Below are 27,967 nucleotides of genomic sequence, written 5' to 3'. Positions count from 1 at the left end.
CGCTATTTGTAATGTTTAGTCACACATTATTTACAAGTCCTTAAGTGTATGATGGATATAATCGCAGTTGTCAAACGTGAACTTCTTGTTTTGCTTTTAAAGCTTAAGTGGTCAAAGACATCTTAGCGGTAAACAATGTTCCATAACTGTTTATCATAAATATGTAGAGAATGTAGCATACATGTGTGTCATAATGAAACAAAGATAAAATGTAAAATGAGATATCAAACATGATTTTTCAAATTTATCAATCTGATTAACAGGGGTTCTTTTGCCATAAGTTCATAATTTTGTTGTATATCATAAATCCTGACAAGTAATTCCAGATAAATTCCTGCATAGCTTTTAATGGTATTAACTTTTTTACAGTAGATAATCAAGTAACCCCTACATCTGCAAAAATAAACTTTTTTTATTGAGCATAAGCTTTAACTGAGCAGTGCATTCAAGCATAAACAAATATTCAAGATGATAAACAACTAAAGCTAGAACTGGTACACAAACAGGCTTTGACACATGTAGTGGCTTGTTCAATAATTTCTAAATATGTTTTCAATGGAAAAATTAGGTGACAGGTGGAAAAGTTCTGTTTTTTCAGGTTAACGTTAAAAGCAGTTCAGCAGTGGTGACGGCAGGGGGTGTAATGGTGAGGCACAGCCAGTAGGGGTCAGAGTGAGGTGACTGTAGGGGTACGTGCAGAAGAAGACACAGCGGCAGAGGTGACCCCCCCTTCCTGGATGGGGACGTGACCCTCAGACAGTAGTCTCTCTGTCACGCTCTGCAGCTGCTCTTCCGCCTCTCTGATAAGGTCATCCAGGCACCTCTGCCTTATCAGCAGCGCCGGCTTCATCTGAACGAAACGCTGGTAGTCACATAGCTGCTGTCTGCCGAAGTGACCGGCCAGGATCTCGAACACCACGCGCTCCCGCCGGTCCAGGTTCTCCTTGAGCTCACGGGCGTCCTGGTGCTGAGCCCGCAGCTGGCGCTGTTTCAGCTGAAGGCTCTCCTGGAAAAGTGACACATGGGAGACACGTCTCAGAATAAAAGAAGTCCCCACTCTCAGCACAATGCAAAAAACATGACGCTGCGTAAATAAGTATGGTGTCCGACATCTAAACCGAACGCTGCACCTTGTTAAAGTAATTATTGTGCTGCAATGCTGAATCGCTGATGAGAGTTGATGTTAACGAAAACGCACAGTTACACTGAGCCACTCTCAGCCCTTCAAACTGATGAAAAATTAACTTTACTAGAGCCCTCTGAAGTCTCGGGGTCCATTTTCGAAAAAACCCCTAATATGAAGCACAAAGATGGACATAATATTGAAGAATGTATGTTTACCTTCTTACTGGATGTTAAACTGTGTTATTTTATATCTAAACAACGAAAACACTGAAGGTTGAAGGAAGTTCTCAGAACCTCCTGGGAACTATCAAGTACACAGTTTTATGTGCATACAATGAAGTTTAGCAGTTATATATTTTTCATTCCTAGAAGAAATTAAATGAAAGCACACACATACTGGTATTTGATTATCTAACTACATCTTGTTACAATACGGCCAGGACCTGCAGCTGTAGATGGTAAGATGCGTAGAGAATGATGTTTTGATCATTTCTCATGTGAAGAAAAAGAGCAAGATATAATAAATGAATTAAAATTAGATATGAATGTGCTACTTGGTTGTTGTGGGTGTATCTGCACAAGAGTGAGCAGCCAGATGGGATCCTGACCTTCTCCTTGACGTTATCTTCCGCATCCTCATCCTCCAGGCCCCTGAGCGAGTTCTCCACACGCACCAGCCGGCTGCACAGTGACAGCAGCAGGTTGACGATCTTGTCCAAGTCGCCGACAAACATGTGGTACTTGTCCTGCTCACTGGGCTTACAGCACTCCTGTATCAGGGCTTCTAGGTGACCCTCCAGTGCACTGAATTTCCTCTGCTCCTCCGCCAGGCCTGCCTTCTCCTCCCGCAGAGCTGCTATGTTGACAGTAAGGGCCTCCACCAGCTCCGTCTATCAGACAGAAGCACACACACTACTCATTAGTTTAGTTACGATGAAATAATTCCAAAACAATCGTGGCTCCTATCCTACAAATTATAATCAACGTAAATGACTAGATCAAATATCATCTGAGATTACTATAGTCACAGGAAGAAGTACAAGACTTTTGTCAAGTGCTTTAAGGGGAGGTGTCAGATATGGCATTTTGAACTACGGTAGCCATGAAGGTACTTTTAAAGAATTGTTATGTTTCAGGTCAGTGTTTCTCAACCCAGTTCTCAGGGACTCACAGATGGTCCACGTTTTTGCTCCCTACCTGAAGCAAAAATGTTTACTGTCTGGCAGGGAGCTCGGAGGAAGCAAAAATGCGGACCGCTTGGGGTACCTGAGGACTGGATTGAAAAACACTGTTTTAGATTAAACTAGCATACATAAGATGTTTAAACCTTTTTTTGCTTTAGATTTTCTTCTTCCTTATCCAGATCTGTCTCCATCCCTCTGGGTTTATTCTGTAGATCCTTGTCAGGCTCTTGCTTTCTGTTTAGGGTCAAACACAAAATTTTTTCTCTGTGATGAGACGAAAACACAAGGCAAGTCCTGACTGGCAGAAGTGACTTGTTTTCTTTTGTGTTCAGTTTCATACTTGGATTAACAAACCAGTTGGTGTAGGTTTGCTACAGCTATAACACAAATAAGAACTTCAAAGCATTACTTCTTAATACCTTAAATAATGGTAAGAATAACATATGTTTAAATCAAACGGATAGCAAAGAAGCTAACTGCTCTGCTGATAGTTCCCTAGGGCTATAACAATAAAAATAAAAATATACTGGACAATGAATCACATGAAGGAGAGAGTGAGTTTGGATTTATATTAGATTTCAGGCAAGTCATTACTGTGAAATTAATAAGGGAAGTGACCACGTGTCTTACTTTTGCATAGGCCCTTTACAAGATGTCTTGTAATAATGAAACACACCACCAGGTGGTAGTGTTGCATTATCTGTAACTTTAACTGGATTCACAAATATCACAAAAAATAATATAGACATACTCTGGTGTGAAAACTAAGCCACATAAAAAATATACATAAGTATCCTGGTTTCGTAACTGACAAAATTGACCAATGGTGTTTAACTGTAATGTTAACCTATATCATTTTGCATATTAATTTATATGGCATTCCTTTTATTAACTTGTACTTTAAAAACCGTATTTATGATACAGATTCCACGCTCTGGCAGATATTCACATGCTCACCTATCCTCCATCTGTGCACTTGTCTTCTCTGGCCGTAATGGTGGGGTTAGTGTGGGGAAGATATCCTCCATCAAGTCCATAGTATTTTTCACTGCCCATGTGCCCAGGACGGGAGTCAGGGATTTGTCTTTAGACAGTAACATCTGTGCCAGGGCCTCCACCCGCACCTCCTCGGCCGAGCGCTCCCTCCTGCACAGCACTGGGTTCTCCTGCAGCGCCTCCTGCTCATCGATGCTGTTCTGCCTCTCCGCAGCGACACGGGTCTCCCCGTCCACGCTTGGACTTCGTAAGATGGCCTTGGATGGGGAATCTGTGTTCTCAGCTTGGGCAGGGAGGAAGGGATGGTATTCAGCCAGGTCCCTGTCAACCGATCTTCTGTTGATGGTGTTAATACTGAAACAAATAAATAAGAGACACACTGCATTGTCAAATATGCACAAAAAAATCGCAGAACTTTACCTATAGGCGACTGGGTTTAATATTGTGAGCAGTGTTCAAGCGGACGTTGTGGCATACCCTAACCCATCCCCTGCAGGTGGATACGCAGGGATTGGTGGAGGAACGCCCTCTTTGATGTCCGTGTCCTGAATGGAGGGTGTACGGCGAGAAGGCCAGATGTGTTCCTCGAGAAACACATCATCATCGACGACGACATCCTTGAAGGACAAGGAGGGTGGGGACGCTTGGAGGTTCGACTCAGAAATGCACAGGGAGAGGAGGGGCTGTGGCTGTGTTGCGGGGGGGCTCTCTAACTCAGACGAGGTGCTGCAGGATACACCAGCAAGGAGGTTCTGCAGTGCGGCGGCACCCATTGCACTGGGTGTATTTGGCACGGCAGGAATCTTTGAGCTGGGCTCCTCCTCTGATGCTTCCTGAGGAACGCTGGTGTCTGAGGAGCTTGTCAAAGCTGCCAAAGCAGCCTGGCTCTCAGCACTGGGCTTACCATCCTGCCCTAGGAAGGGGAATGTATTGCGTGCAAAGGTATCCAGAGTAGCCTGGCATGGGCTCTTATCAGTTTGCCAGTTCAGCTTAGCAGTGCGGGGTGGGGGAGCGAAGGAGCAGGGCAGGCCAACGGAGGCTGCCAGGCCGGCGGCACTCAGCACCCTGTGCCGCTCCGTGGGCTTCGGCTTCTCGCCGTGTACGGCCAGGGCGCTGGGTGGGGACAGACCCACTCTGAGCAAGGACCTCTTATCTCCGTCCAGGGGGACCGCAGTCTGCTTCTGGTCTACATCCTTCACGGGTCTAAAATAAAATAAAACACATCCTGCTGACTGTGAAGTATATTCCGCTGTGTTATTCCTCATTAACTGATAATGTGAGGCAGTTCCTCAACCAGGCGGGCAGTGGCAGTGCCATTTTCACTGGCTCACGGAGTGCGTGGTCAAAAAAAATGATTTTGAATTTTTTTTTCTAATATGAAACTAATTTTGGTTTTTTAACAATGCATGAAGACATTGTGCTCCTGGTAATGCACCATGTCCTGTTCATTATTACTGCACTATATTCTTGTGAGATAAATTTGGGTTGTCAGTTAATGACCAAGGGAAAATGTAGGTCCTGAGTCAAAACCAGCTGAGAACCACTGGAATCAGGGATTTTATCTGACAGTGAAAAACATTTCGAATAAAAATTTCCTTAATATCAATTATACATACATGATAAATATTCCTCCTACAAGAATGCTTGACTTGCTTGTTAGTTTTAGAATCTCACTGTCTTAAATTTGTATTTCAAAGGTTAAAACATTTACTAGTTTGCATTGCACTGCACTTATGGACATAAACATACAGACATCAAGAGACAAACCTGCTATCACTTGGATTAAGAAACAAAGGATGCCTTGAGGTGACCCCAAACGCTGCGTGATCCGCTCCAGTTAAATCCTGAAAGATATAAGACAACCACTAGCTAAGAGACACATCACACGGCATTTGATTTTGTGGGATGACTTTGGAGATCAGCTTTTGTCTGCCATTTTCAAGTCTCCTTCAAATCCGATAACACTAAACAAAAAAAGGTAATACGGTAGTATGTTTTTAAGGAAGAATGCAAAATGCAACGTCAAGGCCTGAGTTTAATCAGTTATTCATTAAGGGCAAAAACAATGCAAACCAGTGCAGCATGTAAATTAACTGGTAAAGTTCACAGTCCTTAACGACCAAGCAAAAGTTTTAATGATTAACTGGGCATAATGCAATGAGGTTTGTCTTGCTTGGGAGTTGATCGGGTATTAAAATAATTTTGAAATAAGATAAATGGAATGTACTAACAAAGAGTACGTACACGAATGAAACATTTGCTTTGGAACATGGACACTTTCATCTGAAGTGGAAGCTTGGGAGTCAGCCTGCATATCTACGGGGCTACATTTTTGCAGTTTATCAAAGCAAAGCCCTGAGAGTGTTTGCTCCGTAAGCGCAGATTTATTTGGCTATTATTATGTTGCAAATATTCTGAGAATTTTTCCAGTGATACACTACTTAGTATTAGAGTCATAGATAGTAGTATGCATCATGGGGCATCAGAAAATAAAATAAAATAAAAAAAAAACGTCCATAATGTACAGAAATTAAAGTATTATATTGAACTTAAGAGTGTCATTGAAGTAAATACTAAGTTTTTGCCAAATTATTCTCTGGGATAGCGACGTGAACACCATCACGATGACGCTTTGAGAAACTGTTTATGAGGGAAAGTTAATTTGCTCTCCCTGATAAATCGCTTTTTCATCCTTCCCAAGCATTTCCTGCCCAGACTGCCATCAGCCTCTTAAAGACATTATCTCCTTATTACACCATCCTGAAATCAACAGAACCGTTATCAGTCTGTTCTCTCTCAACACTCGACTTCCAGGCCGGGCTCCGTGGCACCACACAGGAAGTATGAGGCTTTGGCTATTTCCTGTAGGACATACAGGGCAGACAACGGGCTCTGTCCTTTTATCACGTAAGATGTTAGAACCCATTTCAGAAACACTATACACAGTAACCTTAATCATTTTAGGTTTTAGAGGGTTTTTCCTAAACACACACTGGAATTGGGCTACTACATGAAAATTAATTTACATCGGGAAAATAATACAAAAATGTATGACTTTAACTTAAGTTACACTTAAAATCATAAGGATGAGTGTTAAGAAGTATTGTTGCCGGAATGTGCAGTGGTATCCTCAAACCAGCTTTAAAGGTGTTGACATCAGATGCCCAAGAGCTGATTATTAGTGACCAATAAATCTATCTGTCCAGCAATCCTGAACTGAATAAGCATTTAGGATGTGGATGGATATATCTGCTTGCTGGGGGCTGTGATGATGACAGGAAGAAACAACCATTTCAAGTCAGCAGAAGTGGCACCACCCAAGCAGGGTGAGCTGCAGCTGCGGAATTTACTGTATGAACCTCCTAATGAGTCACGAACCATGTTTTCCTTTGCTGATTATCTCTCTCTCATTTCCACTGAAGCTCCCATTTACAATCGGAATTTGTTTTTTAGCTGCTTTACCTGTTTATTTAATGGTGCCACTTAAATACATAAATAACTTATTAAAAAGTTAAAAGTTGTGATTTTCAAGTTGAGGTACATAAAGCAGCTGTGAAGGAGAGAAGGGGAGAAGCACAGACATACTGCATTGTCGATATTATCATCTGCTTTATACAGCATGAAATATATTCAATGGGGACTCTGTTCAAAGCACAAAATACTGAAGAGGTCTTTCGTTCTTAGTTGTTTATGTGAACATGCATTTATGGTTGGGGATCCCAAGCCCTGGTCCCTGGTTTAACAAAGGTTGAAAAGGTTAGAAGAGGTGATTGTTCAGATGGTGATTTCTAAAAGGAAAAAGGTGACTCTGTAACATACCTTATAATGCTTCTCCATAGAGGGCGAAGACCGAGACCTGTAGTGTTGAGGAACCGCCCTCTCTTCCTCAGGGCAACGTAACAAGTCCTCCGCTGAGGCAGACTTCCCAGAATTCCTTGGGGGTGCAACCCTCTCAAAGGTTTCTTCCTGGTTCTGCAAATGTAACTGATTCTGGACAGGCACAGAAGAAGCAACGCGACCAGGCTTATGTAGCTCCCTCTCGTCACTAAAAGGTTGTTTTAGAGGATCTTTGTCCTTGTGGAAGGACGTTGGATTATTACTGCAGGATTCCAGATATGCCATTTCAGACGAGTCTACATTTGGGTGCACGGTGCGCTTTAGATTGGAGGGAATGGCGTACATCATATGGTTCGTCCCTTTCTGACTGTCAGAAATTGTAGTAAAATGGAAACCTTGCTCCTGACTGAACAGAAAACCAGATGCACATACACTCGTGGAATCAGGGCAGGGGGCCTGCATGTACGCACTGGTGGGGCGATTTTGCAAAGATGACCGTCGACCGGTCTTGCGTTCCATGTACTCAGCCAAGGCATCCTGTTGTATCTGTTTAAGCTCAGAATGGGCTATACTGAGGCTGGGGCCTGTGCTTTTCGTAGCTGCCATTTCAAAAAGTTTGCACCTGTCTGCTACACTGGTCTCAGGTATGAAAAATTGCTGAGCAGTCCTTTTCTGCGAGTCCTCGCCTCGTGACAATCCTACTTCATGCATGTTCTCTGGCTCGGAGTAAGAGCGCTTCTTTTGCTCTGCAGTGAGGCGTTTGCGGCCACCAATTCGAGTAATGGGGAACCCAACGGCCGGCCGACTCGGAAGAGGGGGTGGAGCGCTTTTCTGTACCTCAGGTGTAACAACATGCCTTTCTTTTGGCGTGTGCAGAGAAGCTACGCAAGGCTTCGGACTTGTCTTTGGAACCTTCCTCTCTAGGGATAAGTGCTTATTGGGAACAGGCTTGGCACTAAGATCTCGTCGTCTGAAAGAAGTTGATCTTAGAACCTTTGACTGTGCATCTTTGATGCTATCTCGATAGGTCCTGTTGTAGGACACGTCCTGAATAGTACCTAGGATTTCCTCAAGGTCTTCTTTCCAGTGGAATTCCTTTTCATTATTTCCACCCAACTGAAAAGTGCTCTTGCTTCGTTGGATCACCATGGGTTTGTTGTGTGGATTTCTAGTTGGGGGCTCTTGATTTCCACACATCCGATGTCGTGTTGGGTATTGTTGGGGTTCTTTATTGTCCTCCAGCTGCACAATGTCTTTCCTTTCCACACTCCAGCTCTGTGTTCTGCTGTGGCTGGAGCTTCCCCTTGGCTCTGCCCTCTTGTTAGGAAGGACGTCACTGTGGCTATATAACCTCTTTTGCTCCCGCTCAAACCGGCTCACCTTCTCCAGGACTGAGAGGTGCACGGCGTCGCTCTCGTCCTTCTCACTCCGAGTGCTACACTGGCCCACAAAGGCTTCTGAACCTGCTGAATTCTGGACCTGGATCAGGGCATTCTCCAACTTGGTCAGTGGATGGTCCTGCTGCTTTTGCTTCTGCAATGAAGAATCGCTGCTCTGTCTAGGTAAAACTCGCCTCATACTGTTGTTTTTCTGGCTGTGAGCAGTGTCACCTCTGCTGCTATGGGAGGCTGGAACACTAATATCTCTGGGTCTTCCATACATTTCCTGAGTGCAATTAAATTCATCTTGGGCCACAGTAGATAATGGTTTGTTTTGAAGGTGAGTGATCTCTAGTGGATGGTTCCAGGTATTTGCCTGGATTTCCTCTTTCTCCCTTGTCTGTGCGCATACCTCAGAGCCCTGTGAGGGTCTCTGCTTCTCTTCCCTTGGTTTAACTCTAGTGTATGGATCTCTCCTCTCCTGATTCAGGTTCTGTGATACGTGCCTGTAACCATCCTCTTGGTTTTGGGATATGCCATACCCATCTACACCGGTCTTAAAATGAGGTCTATAGTGACTGCATTTGGTGTCAGAATCGTCAGGCCTTCTTCTGTCATGGTGCATGGGTGGTTTGGGTTTAGTAGCAGCATTGGTGGGTTGGCTGGCAGTGGAAGAGGCTTGACTTTGGCATTCTTTCTCCGTTTTTGACTGATCTGTATTGAGTTCCCTCTCCTGGTCTCTGTAGGAGGAACACACGCTCTCCTTAGCTAATGCAGGGCACATACCGCCTGAGTTCGGGCAGCAGCTGGGCACCTGGGCATAATGTGGCTCCGGTTGCGGCACAGGATAGATGCCCGTAGGCAGCATTGGGTGCCCGGTCTGTGAAGTCTGAGGGAAGTTCTGCCTGGGCTTCGTTGTGGGACTGCTCTCGGGGCTCTTTTCTACTACTGTGTGTAGCTGCCCGTCTGTCGCGAATGTCTTCACCAAGGGGAACGAGGCACTGTTCTGATGCCAGAAGCCCTTCTGTGAAGCCCTTAAAGATCGAGTCTGCTCTAGGCTAGACCACGAGTTCGGCCGTTCGTGGTTTTTGATGGCAGCATAGCTATCACTGCGAAGTGGAGGTGGTGGTCCCCCTTTCAGGCTCTCACAGGAGTTCCGGCCATGTGTCTGACCCCATAACGCATGGTTTGCCGACGCACCCGTCATTCCTCCCCGGACGTCAGCGTGCGTCCTGCCCTCATTGTTGCGTAGCACCTTAGCAGAACTGACCTGATGCTCCTCTGAAATACCCTGCTGGGGATCGTAGACCGTGCGGACGTAGCGCATGTCTGCCTGTCGCACACCTTCAGGCCCACGCTGTGATAGCATACTATCCATAGAATAGGAGCGCTCCTTGCTGAAGGAGGGACCAGACGGAGGGTACTCAGGAATGCTGGAGCTGTTGGAGAAGGAACTGTAGGCAGAGTCCCTCTTGTTGTGCAGGTGGTCAATGCTGTTGGAGGACTTGGAGGAGGACAGTTGATGACAGGAGCTATAAGCTGGGTGGCCATGATCCAAACTCTCCATACTGCCTCGTGAGCTGTACTGGTCTGGACTTTTCCTGAGGAAGCCAGCATCATAGCTTGAGAGGTCGGTGGTGGAGAGGCTGAATGGAAAAGAAAATGAAAGAATATCCATTAGAAGACAGCATATCTGTAACTGATACTTAAGGCAGCAAAGGACCTATCGTAGGTAGTAACTCCCTGGATTCCACTGTCTGCTGCAACACAGGAACTTCATGGACTCCATTGTCAAATCTACTACACCAGAAGGTCTTTCACTGTATCCATATTATCTCATGTACAAAGGAAAACATTTAAGTATAACTTTATGAGAAAATTATGCGGCATATATACCAAGTTTGCATTTTTGTCACACACTGGATATGGGTTGTCAAAATAACATGTTAATTTCAATTAATTATACAAAAATAATGCATTAAAAAAATGTACCCAGATTAATCGTGCTCTATCGTGACCCTTGACAATTTGAATACAATCATTCACGGTAAAACTGTAAATATGGACACCGATGCAAAACCATTCTGTGCAATTTCAGCAGTAAGGCATTTTTGTACCATCAGAGTAGCATACACCTACGTGCAAAGCACTTAGCCGTGAACTCGAAGGTCGGTCTTGATGCTACCATGAGCAATCAGTATGTAATAAAAGAGATGTTTTATATAAGTTTATAATGTCTATCATAGCTTCACTTATCTACCAAAATCCATTTGAATTGAAATATCTAAAAATGCTTCTCACGTCAAATATTGATATATGCGATTAATTTAGAGTAATCACATGTAATCAATTACATTAAAATTTTTAATCGCTTGACAGCCCGAAATAAAACACATTATCAACACCTGTTCCCAAACCAAGAAAGCCATAACTAATCATGTTAAATATTATTAAACATGAGTTTGTTCAACTAAAGCTTAAATTAAATTAGTTTCTTATCTTCACTCTTTTCTCTTATAGCATTATTGTGTTCCCATTATTTCCCAAAATGGCAAATCATCAAAATAATGGTCACATGCTGAACATCACATATGCCACAAAAGGAACAACAGTTCACAGCATATGACTCTTTCTATATTCTTTGACATCCAAAGTACACAGAACTTTCATTATGGTATTTGCTATTGGGAGAGTAGGCTTCCGACACTAATCAGCCGGATCATAGTGTTAACATACTTTCTCCAATTATTCCGCTATTATTTTAAGCTAAACAGGTATCATTAAAAATCTTAACAAAACAATATGGCTGCCTCTCTATTAATCTCATATGCCATTGAGCACATAAACATTAAAACAAAAAAAAATCTAGAGAAAATTATTTGGTATTGATTAAATATTCTTCTTTATTCTCTGCAACGCAGAACAGTATAAATGATTAGAAAAAAATATACAGTAATGTGTTTCCTATACTGGAGACACACTGGGCTTTATAATTTTTCCTGTATTGACATATTAAATGTCAATTTAAATATTGAAATTTATTAATTGGAAATGTGCTGAGAAGAGCAGGTTTTCTAACAATGGACATTTTCCACTTCAGCAGAGATGGACATTTCAGGTCCAGAAATCAAAAATGAAAAAAATCCAGACCAAGACTTTGTTTCAACTAATTCAACAGTTGAGTATTCAGTACACAACTGGTTGGTTGAAACAAATTCTTGGTCTGGTTTTTTATTTCCCGGCAACTGTGCTTCCACTGAGACCCTCCTGGGAGTGAGCAAAGACATGGACCTTCTGGTGGTCCCCAAGGACCGGGCTGGGAAGCACTGCTGAAGAAGAAATTCTTCTAAATAAAAAAGGCTCTCATATCGCTGACAGAGGGCTCTGTTCCACTAACCTGGAGTGGTAGCTATGGTGCCAAGGTGCAGCCACGCTGCTCTGTGATATCTGCATCATGCTGGGGTCCTGCTGACCCTCCCCAAGTTTGGTCGAATGCCAGGAATGGGGTCTAGAAGTCGACCCACTCTGTCTGTGGACACAAGGAGATGGTGTCTGCAAGAGACGGTTCTGCTGAAGAGCCCGGTGCCAGCTCTGAAATGCTAACAGTCACAGCCACTTAACATCCAACAGAGACATGGGGACACTATACTGTATTTATGTAACTATATGACATGATTGCACACTGTTAAACAAAGTCACAAAACAATAGGGTGATCAGATAATCCATGTCAGGGAGGACACTTTGTGCTACTTCAGGTTTTGCAAACTATTTAAAAACCAAAAGGCTCCTGTGCACGGCTAAATAATTCAGCTCTTCTTGCGCTTTGACTGGCTTGTTTCCTCGAATGAAAAACGTATCCAGCTGTTTCACATTAACATTAGCGCACATGATTATAGGGGACTGACCAATCAGCACACAGCAAGAACTCGGTGCTTAAGTGAAATTCAGGTCCTTTTCATTGAAATGGTAATTCACAAATGCCGTCCTAGCTCAGTCTCCTCCCTGACATGGATTATCTGGTCAGAAATATAATCTGAATATTAAAAAGCTAACAATAAATAGATATTTCATTACATAACAAATAATCATTTAAGAATACATATCTGTCTTGTCTCCAGTATGATTCCCAACGCTACGTGCAACTCTACATGCTTTGGTAAACTGTGATTCCCTTGAGTATTTCAGTTTCCTCCTAGAGTCTAAAAAACAGAACTGCCCTTACTGTGTGGATGTGTGTGTGTGTTGGCGTGAGAGTGAGCGTCTTGTGATGCATAGGTGTGCCATCCAGGGCGTGCCCTGTCCTTGGATGGACTCAAACAACAGTATTCTTTAAAGTATTATTAATATTTACATACTCAAAAAAGATACATTTAAAATGGAGACTAACAGAATGCCCTAATGTCTTCAGCATAATTCAAGCAATACTTATATAAATGCTACATTGCACAAGACATTTTGCACAATGTTGATCATGCCAAGCAATTTCTATCAATATGAAAACAGAAGTGCTTTACCCTCACAAACTTTGCTGCTTACTCCAATGTAGGCAGCAAAAAACTATGTTGAATCTTGGTTGACTTTTTACAATGAGGACTTAAACATTTTAAAGTTTTGCATGAAATGGTCCTTTATAATGGACGCCGATGCAAAACCATTCTGTGCAATTTCAGCAGTAAGGCATAAAAACATAACCGATGCTTTATTTGCAGAGGTGGATAGTTCAGGTCCAGAAAATAAAAAATCGAGACCAAGATTTTGTTTCAACTAGCCAGTCGAGCACGAAGAGTCCCAGCCCCAGAGTCCTTGACTGGTTTGTCGAAACAACCAATCTTGGTCTGAATCTTGGGCACCCATTTCTAAACAGGAAATGTTGTGCATTCAATTCAAAATTCTAGTCAGTCTCCTACTCCTGTAGGAAATACTTTGGCTGTTTCAAAGTATGAATTAATATACTAGGAAACGCGTTGTTTCTATCTTGTATACAGTATATCTTGTTCAATTACCAACCATTTAGCATACTGGTCAAAGGATTTTATAAAACAGTCCAGGAAAAATCAACAGGAGAGATCAGAGAATGGATCAGAATAAAGGAATTTCATGGAAAATTTGTTTGAGTAGCTGTGTAAAACTAGTTTTGGCATGCAAGAAGCAGTATGACCACCAAGAAATTATTCTCCCACTCCACCCCACCCTTGAAGTTAAATGATGAAGCAAAGTCAACACGGCTTCCCTGTAACGATGTAATCACTGCACATTACTATGAAAGAATACATGGAGTGTTTTATAAAAGCATGTATGTGAGCAATGACTGGATTTCACAATCATATTAAGCTACATAATCAGCTAAAACAAACTGCAAGGCAAGATAAAATGAGGAAAAGATATTTTAAATAATACCTTAACTTACAAGCTATACTCAAAAACAGAATAGGATCTGAACATTCACTGGAAATTAATAAAATAAATTAAATAAGTGAAAAGCATGTGATGCAATAGAATGATGACCAAGTTGGTGCGGCATGCTTGTTATGAGAATAAACTTCTATGCTTTCACTGGAAAATTCTCCAAAGGTACAGCCCAGGTGAAGAAATCTCTCTAGTTCCAGATGTTTCTTTTTTGCCAGAACTCCTGCTAATAACAGTTAATCTCCTGCCAGGGAAAATCCACTTTTTCAGCAGAAAACTGCCTAGGATAAAAGTACCAAAACAAGACTTAAACCTGTTAGCTTTGGATGTTACAGTGGCAAGACCAATACCACAACTGTCAGATTCGTTTGTCTTTTTTCTGTCACCTTAAAAGTATCCTTCTATCTTACATCTTCTATGTAAAATACTTCCCAATTATTTATTTACTAAAATACCTATTAAATACCCCATAACACGGAAGTAGGAAAATACAGAAACTTTTCATTTTTTCACCATTATTTAAGAATGTGTCAGACCCTTGACTAAAATAGTAACCTGATAATAAATTATTATTTTAAAAAGATAAAAAGGGAATCGACGGCCAAGCATAATTAAGAGAGTTTTATCTAATGCTTAAAAAAAATCACTCAATTTATGAAATACAAAATCTACAAACGTTACTCTAAATGAAGCAGCAGAGATGACACACAAATAACACAATGTGGAAGGGCCGTGGAGAATGCTGAGAGCACGCAAACGGCTGCCCGGCAGGAATCCACACGGGCGGCGACCCCGAGCACCAGTTACCTTGCCGTCATCCGCAGGACCTTTGAGATCAGCCCGGTGGCCAGGCTGTTGACGCTGCTCTCGGAGGGAGACTTGCATAGTGCCCCCTCTGACAGATCCAAACTCTTTTGTTTCCTTCGGAATTTTCTCCGATAAAAGGCTCCTAGAAGCTCCATAGTGTCTCGCTGGACCCGCTACACTGAAGTGGCAGCCAGCGAGAGGCTGGCGGGCAGGACTATGCGACCAGCGCTCATTAAGACAGGCAATTAGCAGTCATTACCTCAAATACGATAAAAACATAAAGTAAACATCCTGCCCCAAGCTGAACAGATGCTCACAGGGAACAAACAGAACACAATCCAAAAACGAGAAATCAAATGAAAATCCCAATATCAAAAATGAATGTTTATAGCCTGAAAATGGCCCTAAGGGAGGCCAGACTCATGATAGCACGTGGTGGAGGAACAATAGTGGCACTGTGCATCTTTTTGCCTTATTCAATTCCTGTCAATCAACATGTGACTCAAATAAACCTGAGACAGTGAGCAACTAAATCCTACATTTGAAACATGTCTGCTTTCCTTAAATCTCCTATTTCAATGATAAGGGGATATTACAAGCAGAAAGAGGCATCTGTGCCATCCCAAATGTGCTGTGCCAAAGCTATTTGAAAGCCATTTTATTGGTTCTATATTGTAAACGAAATAGGCAAAGCATAGATAGTGAAGTAGAGGATCCAGCCACAGCTCTGAAATCAAATTCAGCCTGATCAAACCGAAAGACTTCCACACATTCACATTCTGGGAGTCCCAGATGAAAGTCTTTTCAATTTTCCCATGATACTCAACATCACAACAGCACTGAGAACAAGAGAGTCATCAGAGATCCCGATTCTACGCCGACTCCGGCAGTAACTAACTGAAGGTCTATTCTTTGCCAAGTCAATGAGGCAAGATGATCAGGGCGTGTTTCAGAAAGGAAAAATTATCTGTGCTATGAACAAAGTCAGTGACAATCTTTTGATCTGCAAGGAAGCTGAAATTAGACAACAGATTATAGAGGAAGAGGTTAGCATTACATTCTGGCCTGCCTGACTCAAAGTTTTCCAAGTTAGAAAAATGACAAATGCTTCAGGAGTTTCAGGAATTTTTTCAGTGTGTGCAATTTGCACGATTATAAAGAAAAATGTACTAAGATTATGGTACAGCTGGTAAAATTATAACATTCACCCTCAAATCAAAAGAACAAGAAGTCTGGTATTTTCTTCAATGAAATATATAAAAAAAAATATCTATCATATTAAAGCCAAAAATCTTGTTTGTATATATCATCTAAATTGTCATTTCCATTCAAGAGCAAAAAAGATTAAGGTTAAACAGCTGCCAAACACAAATTCTAACAGAATGGTGACAGTTACAACATTGTGTTTTTACACTTAAAACAGGTTTACTCTGTTCTATGCTCTGTAGCCTGCTGAGGGCAGCATAGAGGGATATGAATGACAGACAGATGCACTTTTAGCATGTAAACAAAAAAGTAGTGAACTTTCCAATCCCATTCCAGTTTAGGGCGGGTGTAAGGCTCTATGACCTCAACCCATCTGTTCCCTTGTGAAAAATCTCTAAATGTAAACTACAGTTTTCTTATTCCAGACAAATATGCCATCTGCCAGACAGGTCATTAGAAAACTATGTAGGTTACAAATGCATCACCCCAGTGCAAAGTTAATAATAAATATCAACACCATCTACATAAATCTGCTTCTATACTGGCAACAGACACATCACTGTATCTATAAAACTTTGTATTCCAAAGGTTTTAGCTCAGTCAATAATACTATCAGTGTACAAATCCTTAATTCGAAGTGATAACTGCTTTATTCACATAAACACATAAGCAGAAAAGCAGGCACATTTGCTCAATACATAAAGCACACAGAAAGGGTCAAGAGGTCCGGTTACTGTTTGGCAAAGTTTAAGAATGGGAAATATGCATCTAAGCAATTCCCAAACTGGTACAACCGCCGATGCCAAACATGCTGCTTCCAGCATTTCAGAAACAGATATTTTTGTGTACAAGTTCACAGAGTTCACAGAAAATGTTGCAATAATAAAAAAAAAAACACCCTGTCAATGAGAGAGGTGTTAATGAATCTTGTTAATGAATCAATCAAACTCCTTAAGAAACCTAAAGAGCACGTTGTTGGATCTTCGCCTTAAGGAGTTCAGGCTGTTGTGTAGGTGACTGGGGTCCCTGCCTAGTGCCTATTCTCCTTCCTGAAGTTGTGTTATATTGCTGCTTCCTTGAAGCCGACTTAATGGTAAATAGGTCAATTTGCCAATATTAGCAGTGACTAAAATGCAAATCCAGTTATTGTTTATCCAGACTCTATGATCACCAAGACTTCCTCCATCATAAGGCCTACAAAATGACTATCCCGCATAGTAACTCGCTGATACAGGAAATGTATCCATTAACAGTAGCTTGCCCTCAAATTGTCTATGAGCTGTTGAGCTGTAAAGGGCCAATAATACGTCTAATTTAGATGGGCAGACAGACAGGCAGGCAGACATTCAGGCAGGCAGACAGAGACAGACAGACAGGCAGGCAGACAGGCAGGCAGAGAGAAGGGCTGACAGAAAGACAGACCAGCAGACAGACAAACAGGCAGACAGACAGACAGGCAGGTAGGCAGACATGCAGGAAGGCAGACAGACAGACAGACTGGCAGGCAGACATTCAGGCAGCCAGGCAGAGAGACAGGCACATAGAGATAGGCAGACAGGCAGGCAGAGAGACAGACAAACAAACCAGTGGACAGAGAGAAAGACAGACAGGCAAGCAGACAGAGAGACAACCAGGCAGGCAGAGAGACAGACAAACAAACCAGTGGACAGAGAGAAAGACAGACAGGCAGGCAGACAGAGAGACAGGCAGGCAGGCAGACATTCAGGCAGGCAGGCAGAGAGACAGGCACATAGAGATAGGCAGACAGGCAGGCAGAGAGACAGACAAACAAACCAGTGGACAGAGAGAAAGGCAGGCAGACAGAGAGACAGGCAGGCAGGCAGACATTCAGGCAGGCAGGCAGAGAGACAGGCACATAGAGATAGGCAGACAGGCAGGCAGAGAGACAGACAAACAAACCAGTGGACAGAGAGAAAGACAGACAGGCAGGCAGGCAGAGAGACAGACAGGCAGGCAGACATTCAGGCAGGCAGGCAGAGAGACAGGCACATAGAGATAGGCTTACAGGCCGGCAGAGAGACAGACAGACCAGCAGACAGAAAGAAAGAAAGAAAGACAGGTAGGCAGGCAGGCAGAGACAGATAGACAGTCAGACAGACAAACAGGTAGGCAGGTAGACAGAGAGACAGGTAGACAGAAACAGACAGGCAGGCATACAGATCGATATAATTGACTGACTTTTTTAAGTCCCCAAGAGAAATTAAGGATAATCACAGTATTTTACAAAATGTGGAAAACAGTGGTATTTTCTATTTTACGGATAGTAGAATGTCAGAGTTACCAGAATATCAGGCTGAATACACATTCAATTCTCTGCCTACTTAAGCAAATACTTAGAAAGGCATTATTCACCCACGCCCTCAGGACTTTGCCAGGCGTGATTAAGGCGCTCCTGATACAGACCTGTCCCTGATACGCAGTTTCACTCCGCCAGCACAGCCCTGGCTGCCCTGTGGGTGTCCTTGGCTCAAGGGGAGGCTGGCAGAGCGCTGCTTGGCCGCTTCACTGCAGTGGGGGTCCACACTGCATTTCCTGGGTATGACATAGAGAGGAGTGGCTCAGCACACCAGGATCACATGAAACCTCAGAGCCTCACTGACCGAGACAAACCTATTTGGTGGATCTTTTAGCGCAAGGATCACAAGGGATCTGGCTTTCGCGGCATCAGATTGTGACCTTGATCCAGAAATAGTGCATTTACTATTTATTTAATAGATGCTTTTATCCAAAGAAACTCACACTTGAGCCCCTGGAGCAACCGAGGGTCAATGGCCTTTACTGAAAGGCTCAATGGTGAAGCCAGGCGGCTGATCCTGGGATTCAAACAGGCAACCTTCTGATCAGAAGCACAGAGGGCTTACCTGCCACACACCACACTGATATCAGTCCCCAGAAACAACTAGTAAGCATATAAGATAAAATTAGAACCATTCAGGAGCATTTGCTGGCACTTAAGCAAACACTTAGAAAGGAAGAATTCACTCCCGCCTTCAGGACTGATTCTGTTTTATTATTTTTTTTCTGTGTATGCTTATTTTTTGTATTGCTTTCTTTTAAATGTCTGTAAAGCACTCTATAAACTCTGTGGTTAAACATGGCTGTATAAATAAAGACTGATTGATTGATATATATTTGGAGGTATTTGTAATTTTTTTGTAACTGATTACAAAATACTGGTAATTATGAAAAGGATTTTACGCTTCTGAACCATTGAATTGGGAACCATTTTTATGTTCAGTTTTTGTTTTGTACTCAAGGAATTAGAGGAAAAAAGAAATCAAAGCTAAAATTCAAACATAAAAACATTTTTTAAAAAAATTATGGTGGCCTTTTAAGCTCACAGTTGCCGTGCAGTTTATTGTCATTTTATCTTTAAAGTGCGCCCTAAAGAATAATCGTTGGCAAGCTGCTGTGCCCTGTGCTGTGCCCATCATGGGCATACTGATTGGGCATGTAAGATGGGCAGGGCCTGTGTTAGTTTTATAGTCAAAGGTGCACATGAATGGGCTCAGGAATGCACTGTACAAAAGTTATCAAAAGAGAGCGTGTGCACTGCGGGGCTCAGCTGTCACTGCATGACATGGCAGTCCTTGTGGTTACTGTCAGGTCTGTTGCCAGGAAATGTTACTTACACGACTGTCTGCTACGAAATCTGCCAAAAGCACATCTGTGGTACCGTATAGCAAAAGAAAGCGATACTAAGTCAAAAGTGGCTTGCTTTTGTAAAACGATGACAGCCGGAAAACTGAATATGGAATATGAGGTGTAAGCTGTGAATATGAACCAACGTAGTATCTCATAAGTATCTCATAATTTCAACAATTTTTTATTTTATGTGGCGGGAATGGGCTTCCGTATATATTATATTATTATATAAATATATATATATTTTAGATTAAAAAATAATCATCAAAATCCATTGTACACTCCACGGCTGCAAATCACGAATCACAAATACTATATGTTTGTGTTTAGCCACAAACTTATTGAAGTGTGAGTTAAGAATAAGTCAATGAAATCAGATATATTATATGCACACTACAATTATTACTAAGATTTTTGCTGACCATTATTTTGTATTGAAAAATTCAATAGAAGAACTAGTTTAATTCTGACCAACTGCAATCAAACACAATGATCAAAGCAAGATGTGATCAAGAATGTCAGTGTCAGTGATAATGAGGACAATGACATAAAACAACCACAAGGCCTATTGCTGGCCCCTCAGTGGCTACAAAAATACTGACAAATTGCAGAAGTATCTGAACAAAAGGGCGCCTCAGTTTTTATCCTTCCATCTTCCAGGGAAGCAGACACGTTTGGGAATATATCAGTCCGTCACAGGACACATACTGCACACTTACATGTTTGTATTCGTTTCTATGGGAAAAACCCTAATCCCAACAATGACAGCACTAACCCCAACCTAGGCCTAACCTCAACCATAAATAACCAAACAAAACGCCAGTCTTTTGGCATTTTTTGGATTGCAATCACACATTTTTATAAAGATTTTAGTTTCCTTTGTGGGGAAGAGAAAAATATGACAGGTTTTTATTACATAGTGGAGTCATTTAGTCCCCACAATTTAATGCATATCTGGATCTCTCTCTCTCTCTCTCTCTCACACACACACACACACACACACACACACATACACACCTACTGCTATCCACTGGGCCATCTTTCAGCCCATAAAATATCTATGCTCATATTTCTTTAACTTTCTAATGTTCTATGCATAGGTCTTATAAAGTACATATAAAGAAACGTGAATAAGTATGGTGGTCATAATGAATTATTTTACTTCCAAAAATTTACTAAATATCTCAAAGATGTTAGGTATAACGTAAATGAACACCGGCAACAAGTACCCCTAATTTTACAGCATCGTATGTAGCAGTCTTGGCCAAAATGTTTCCCCCTCTCTCTTCCACATTTGCATACCATTACAATGGTCCAACCACAGAGATACGTTTTTAGGACTCCTGTTACACCCAAAATGATTTTCCAGTTGTTTAATCCTTCATTCCTGCAAACTGAAAAATACAGTTTAATATTTTACTTTTCCAAATGTGAAACACTTAAAGTGACAATACATGGTTCCAATAATTATGACCTGCAGCTATGATCCTCACCACATTTCAAAATAAACTAGCTCCAAACAAAGTTTTGAGAGTCGGCATAAACCCGCTCATCTAAATCGCAAAAAAACTGCACCTGTGGAAAGATCATATTCCGGTGTCGACAGATACTCGATCTCCCACGAGCTTTCCTCTCCTTTCTCTAAAACAGCAAATGAGCTGGCTTCTCTCGCAGTAATGACTGCTTTGGGCGTGGCTTCTGCTGTGTGTACCCTCTGTGAAAAAACACAAATCATAAACAGACATACACCGTGTGACCAGATGGGGTCAGGAGGTCCACTTCCCGTTTGACTAAGCATTTAAGCGGCTATGATGCATGATCTAACTGATTATGAACATGCTTCAGTTGTTGGTGTCATACATGATGGCTGCATCATCTCAGAAACATCTCAGCCTCCTGAGATTTTCCATGCACTACAGTGGATATAGGCTACAGGGCATGGGGCGATGAACAAAAACCATCCAGTAAACAGCATTTCTGTGGCCAAATAATATCTTAATGATGGAGGTTAGAAGAGAATGGCCAGACTCGGTAAGGCTAACAGGAAGGTCACAAGTGCAAAAATAACAGCTTAGTACAGTAGCGGTACGTAGAACCTGCACAACTTGTTTAACCTTAAAGAGGAGCTGTAACCAAAGAGAGTCCAAGCCGGTGCTAGCTAGCTCTACCTAAAAATGTACCCCCTGAATGTACATGTCTCAGGGTCTCAACAGATGTCAAAGTGTGTTGGCTTTCTCTGCACAGAAGCGAATGTGTTAAATGCTTAGAGAGGCAGATTTCAATCTTTTTAGGAACCTTCACAACAAAAATGGAACGTTAGGAAATTAAATAAATGAACAAAGGTCTGGGAAAAAAAAGGAAATTCCTTTCCTTAGCCTAGATACTACTACTGCAAAAGCTGATAATGTATGATGTGTCTTTAGGTGAGATGAGGTATTAACTGAAATATAATGGACTATAGACTTTACACTTTCATTGAAATACTAGAAATAGCACAATAACACTCAGTTTGATACGCCAGCCTGATACACTACATTTTACATGCTTTCTATTAGTAGTGTTCATATTACATCTAGCCTATAAAAACAGGACTCGTCTACAGCAGGGCAAGGTATAGCTCTGAAGTTCTCCACTCAAGCATGCTCCGTGCATTCCTCGCATGCCAGAGTCTCCGGCTTCAGGGTAACCCAGGTGGTATCCAGGGCGATAGGCAACCATCTACACTCTTTGATGCACTAAACCCTGCACAAGTCTATTTAATTTGTACAGAAGTACAGAAGTGCAATTTGCAAAGAAATATTTTGTCACCGTCACATAATATATGCATGCTGTAAATATTATTCTGCTATCTGTGACTACAGAAAAGCTTATAACTTATTCATTGTTACACATTTACAAATTGTGTGTTCGCTTGTTATCTATTAATACTGACTACTGATATCACCAGGTGTCGTAAGTAGAGAATACTTTCCTGTGTAAACCAAATAAAACTGATACATATAAATTCTACAGGATAAAAATCTTTAAGAACAGATGTTACTGTCTTTGTTGGCATAATGTTAGGAAATTATAAAGACATGGGATTTATTTTGGAAAGGAACCTCAAATTAGTTATTAGATTTTTTAGTGCTATGGGTTGGTGCCTCGTCCTAAGTTATTCCCTGTATTGTGCCCGTAGCTTCCGAGAGAGGCTCTGGAGCCTCATGACCCTGCATCACAAGTGGGTACAGAAAATGGGTGATTTAAAAAAAATATTATATTATTAAAGATAGGCGGTAGCTGCACACCTCTAGGACTGGTGGTTTGCATCATACCTCTTCACTGTGTCACATGGAGTCTGTATGTTCTCCATGTGTCATGTGGAGTTAGCATGTTCTCCATGTATCATGTGGAGTTTGCATGTTCCCCATTTGTCATGTGGAGCTTGCATATTCCCCATCTGTCATGTGGAGTTTGCATGTTCCCCATTTGTCATGTGGAGCTTGCATATTCCCCATCTGTCATGTGGAGTTTGCATGTTCCCCATCTGTCATGTGGAGCTTGCATGTTCCCCATCTGTCATGTGGAGTTTGCATGTTCCCCATCTGTCATGTGGAGCTTGCATGTTCCCCATCTGTCATGTGGAGCTTGCATGTTCCCCATCTGTCATGTGGAGTTTGCATGTTCCCCATCTGTCATGTGGAGTCTGCATGTTCCCCATCTGTCATGTGGAGTTTGCATGTTCTCCATTTGTCATGTGGAGCTTGCATATTCCCCATCTGTCATGTGGAGTTTGCATGTTCCCCATTTGTCATGTGGAGCTTGCATGTTCCCCATCTGTCATGTGGAGTCTGCATGTTCCCCATCTGTCATGTGGAGTCTGCATGTTCCCCATCTGTCATTTGGAGTTTGCATGTTCCCCATCTGTCATGTGGAGTCTGCATGTTCCCCATCTGTCATTTGGAGTTTGCATGTTCTCCATGTGTCATGTAGATTTTGCATGTTCTCCATTTGTCATGTGGAGCTTGCATGTTCCCCATCTGTCATGTGGAGTTTGCATGTTCTCCATCCATCATGTGGAGTTTCCATGTTCTCCATGTGTCACTTGGAGTCTGCATGTTCTCCATCTGTCACGTGGAGTCTGCATGTTCTCCATCTGTCATGTAGAATTTGAATGTTCTCTATCCGTCACATGGAGTTTCGTTCTCCGAACATAACGCTTTCACATGGACAGCACATTTTAAAATAAAAGATCGATTAACAGTTTGTTAGGAATTCCAGGAATAGTCAATTAAAAAAATACCACAACCAAAAGAAATTCCATTCCATTGCAATTCCCTTTAAAGAAAACCAAATGCAAATGCAAAATGCAAATATCAGTTTCTTGGCTGTATCACATTCTTAATCCCCATTCCTACTTTCTTCCTCATCCACCCCAAAGGATACAACCATATAGTCTTGACTTGGGCTTGCCCCTTGAAACTGATAAAAATATAACGTGAAGACTCAAATTATGTTTTTTATAAACAAAAAAAAACAACAACAAATATTTCTGCAGTCTTTCTAACAGATATACTACAAACCACAACCCAAGTGTTTACTTCTCTACTTTTCCTGAGAAGCATCCTTTGCGGTGTTTAATACACTCAAATGCACTTTAAGAGCAGGCAGACAACCAACAGGAGAAGGACCACAAACATTCCATATAATTAAAATAAACTTAAAATGACACAGGCCTGCATTGTTCACAGTGAATCCACAGCTGCCCTGGCACCAGCACTCTGGAATATTCCAGGGGGTTTTCTAGACTATCTGGCAGCGTAGATCTTACTTCTCCCACTTTATTACAAGTAAATTAGATGATACAGGCCTAAGATGTTTTTTTAAATCCTATTATCTGAAAATCTAATGACCTGGCCAGGAAAATGCTCTGACGTATCCCACAGAGACATTTCCCTTCCCACATCACACATCAGTGTTACAGAGTAAGATAAAGAAGACAGTGCAGCTCCTACCAGGTATTATAAACATGCAAATAAGTATCCAACAGTATCCATGAACAGCATGCATGCATTTCATTGGAGAATACAGAATGATGATATTGGATGGTCTCAATCAGATGGTTAAAGACACAGGTGGTGAAATGTTTGTCTTATAACTTTGCACCCTTTCCTTCTTCTGTTAAGCTACTTCGTGTCAGTTCACTTGGCAGGGTAACAGCCGGTAGCCTACCACTAGACTGAAGTGCGAAAGGAAAGCTGGGTAACGTAGTTGGCAAAGTAGGAATAGTCCATTACAGCCAGGACAGGGGGCAACTTTGTCTATCCAGAAAACTGTCGCTAAAAATGCAAATAACAGACATTTTATAATTTAACAAATCATATTATCTTATATCCATAAATGTCTGTCTTCGTGGGGCCCCTAGTTTTCAGGGCCTTCAGGCAGCTGCCTACAATCGTCTTTTGGTAAGTCTGCCCTGGTCTCAATAATGAATGCCACTTCTTTTTCATTAAAATGGGAGAAGCGTATTCACTGTATTTTACAGTAATTATTAGCATAGATATTCCCAGATCAATAATGTGATGCCGTATAATTTGCGTGTTTGCACAGATCTCCTACAAACATCGCAGCCATTTTTTGCGACCTCAAAACATGCAGTTACCTGAGCTGGCGTCTCTAAATTGTACATAGTCCGTGTGCCCTGCTATGGCCTGCTACCCCACCCAGTGTGGGCCCCGACTTGTGCCCTGTGCTTCCTGAAGATAATCAGTTATGCACTTTCTGAAAGCCTGTCATTTACTTTTCTCAGATGCCAACAGGATAAATCCCCCGACCAACAATGCAAAAAAAATAAAAATTCCCCAGGAAAGACATCAACAGTACAGAGATTAAAAATGTCATGTTCGGTACAAGCTGGAAGACAGATGGTTGCTACTTTATATGGCACATAAAGATTTGAAAAATTTACAAAGCAATAATCTGCAATGTTAAAAGCTGTACAATTATCAAGGTGAGAAGAAAACTGTATAACTCACAAAATAGCGAAAGCTCTTTTTATCCATATATGATCTTGTCAATGGCTATATGGTTAATAAGGCTGCTGTCAGTCAGACTCACCCATCTGGACTGTCAGAAAATTAATTAAAAATTAAGTGAAAAACACAATTAATCAACAAATAAATCTTCTGCAAGCCCTAGCTCAAGCAATCCATTATAAAACCAGATTTGCTCAATTTAACATACACTATTATAATATTTTAACTGAATTGATTCTATATACAAGCTACGCATCACAGAATCCTGAGATCTACAGAAATAATTGACCCGCAACAACCTAATAGAAGCGAGCTTCAGCCACATATGACTAAAATCACTCTAGCAGTTTGCAGACATACACAGGATATGTTCTGAAAATCTAAATTTTAATTATAAGAAAGCACTCACTACCTGGCCTTCTGCACCTTAGTGACATTCCAAAATATTTGTGAAATGGGCATACATTTTTTCCATGAATAAATCTGTCATTAAAAAGGTCTGTGCGACTGGGAATCTTTTGAAACGCTAGCAGTTGCAGGCGCCTTGTGGATTGCGTTTGTGGTCAAAGATGGATAAGTAGTTCATCTGTGCAACCACAACTGTAATCGCGGTCTCCCCTATTACTTTTTAAAACTATAAGAAAAACGGGGACAATACTGCAAGAAATTAAACAATTTTTATTCCTAATAAAAATTAAATTTCGTGACATTTACCAAATTATGTAAAGGAAAAAATGTTCTAATCTTATAATAGTTGTTCAATAATGATACGATGCCAATAAAACATGTAAGACAAAAATTTGCAAAACATATGTACAAGAAGCTGTAAGCAGTGGTATACATCTTTATATAGTTCCTCTACATTATTTGTACAGTTGAAAAAGCCTTAATAAAGCTACGAGTCACTTCACATTTCATGACAGTCTGCAAACATAACAAAGAAGGGTTTTCTTACCTTGTCTCTGAGAGCAGCACAGTTAGATCAAGTTACTGCCAAAGTCTGTCTCCTAAGTAACTGTCAAAGAGTATGCCTCGATGAGAGGCAAAACCAAAACCTTTTTTAATATCCCGATAGCAAGAAACACACTCCAGTTTTCTAAAGCAACAGATAACATTAGTTACTGGGCTGATCTTGAGAGCAAACACAGTTCACTCCCTTTCTACCTGACACAGTCACACGCTCAAAGCTGGCAAATGAATGCAGTTCAAATTACCCCCCTCCTGACCAATGGGAACAGGCCGAGAAAAAAACGGGCATGATGTCACAGGTTGCTCTTGCCTCCCACTAGCTTTAGAACTCTCTCTCAGGTGTTCCACTACACACTCTCTGGTTCCTCAAACCTTCTATTTTTAACTTTAGTCACTTCTTTCTGTCTCTGAGTACTTTTTTCAGTGTGAGTGAAACTTTAAAGGAACTTACTATCCCCTTTTTGAAGATGGAGGAAAAAGATGGGTCATTATTTTCCTCCTTCCTCTAGCCTGCCGGTATTGTTCATTGCCAAAGCGACCGAAGGAAGCATAAGGCCGAGGCCATCAAGGCCATTGTTTGATTTATTTATTTTAGGGCTGTGTTTTTTATATTTCCTTTTAAAGGAAAAGCAGCACTTGTACTGGCTAATTCTCATATCCATTATAAAGGCTAGTACAAGGTTTTGGTAAAGCTTCGATAAAGTTAAATAATAATCTGTAAAATGTTCCTTAATTTATGCCCAGGCCTGTGTGCCTCTGTGCCTGGTTCACACATCAAGTGTGAGATTTGCCTCACACGCGAAATTCAACATCACAAGCAGACATCGGCACTGGCTGACCTAAGAGGGGCTGTACAGATGACTCCTATAAAACTGCATAGCTGCTATAGCAGGTGTGCCCCCCCACACACATTTACAGCTTCATATAATACCCATTTAACGATGTAAATCTTTGTTAAATGCTTCAGGGTAACTAGGTTGGGAGGGCGTCATCTATTAAAACAACTGAATAAAATGAATGTAAATTTAAGGGTTTCGGCAAGTAATCTCAAACATCACAGCACAACACATATACTGCAAGCGCTTTTTAACTCGGCATATTTTAAATGCCTCAAAAATGATACATCGTCGAGATCATGTGCGTTAAACTGAAGCTGCAGTTCCGATACAAATCAAAAGTCAGAATAAACAACCCAGACTGAACCCTTTCGCAAGCCTAACATTTCTGAAAATAAAAAGTAAGCAGAAAAACCCCGTATTTATTTTAAATCAAAACAAACTGACAAGTCATAGCCTTTTACTGCTTAATATAATATCAATATAAGCTTACAAATACAATATAAGCTTACAAATACAACGTAGGCTCATTCCAGTGGAG

The 27,967-nt window shown here is 41.5% G+C and overlaps 1 protein-coding gene across 7 annotated transcripts in view; it reads right to left on the bottom strand.

The window, feature by feature from the left end:
- Positions 1–320: 320 nt before the first annotated feature.
- Positions 321–27,967, bottom strand: part of shroom3 (shroom family member 3) — a 40,851-nt gene continuing 13,204 nt past the window's right edge. For 2 of the 7 annotated variants that reach the window (XM_023828681.2, XM_023828685.2), the window contains 9 exons: positions 18,366–18,494; positions 11,919–12,050; positions 7,125–10,167; positions 5,073–5,149; positions 3,783–4,508; positions 3,267–3,659; positions 2,453–2,573; positions 1,734–2,015; positions 321–1,006 (listed from right to left, as the gene is read on the bottom strand). In XM_023828681.2, the coding sequence (XP_023684449.1) occupies positions 668–1,006; positions 1,734–2,015; positions 2,453–2,573; positions 3,267–3,659; positions 3,783–4,508; positions 5,073–5,149; positions 7,125–10,167; positions 11,919–12,050; positions 18,366–18,494 (5,242 nt within the window). In that variant the 3' untranslated portion in view covers positions 321–667. The other 5 variants (XM_023828684.2, XM_072714642.1, XM_023828687.2 and 2 more) reach the window with 4 other exon arrangements.

The sequence above is a fragment of the Paramormyrops kingsleyae genome, chromosome 7 (genome assembly GCF_048594095.1).
Source record: "Paramormyrops kingsleyae isolate MSU_618 chromosome 7, PKINGS_0.4, whole genome shotgun sequence".
Classification (NCBI taxonomy): domain Eukaryota; kingdom Metazoa; phylum Chordata; class Actinopteri; order Osteoglossiformes; family Mormyridae; genus Paramormyrops; species Paramormyrops kingsleyae.
The sequence above is the reverse complement of the archived record's forward strand: the minus strand, read 5'-3'. Positions and strand labels throughout refer to the sequence as shown.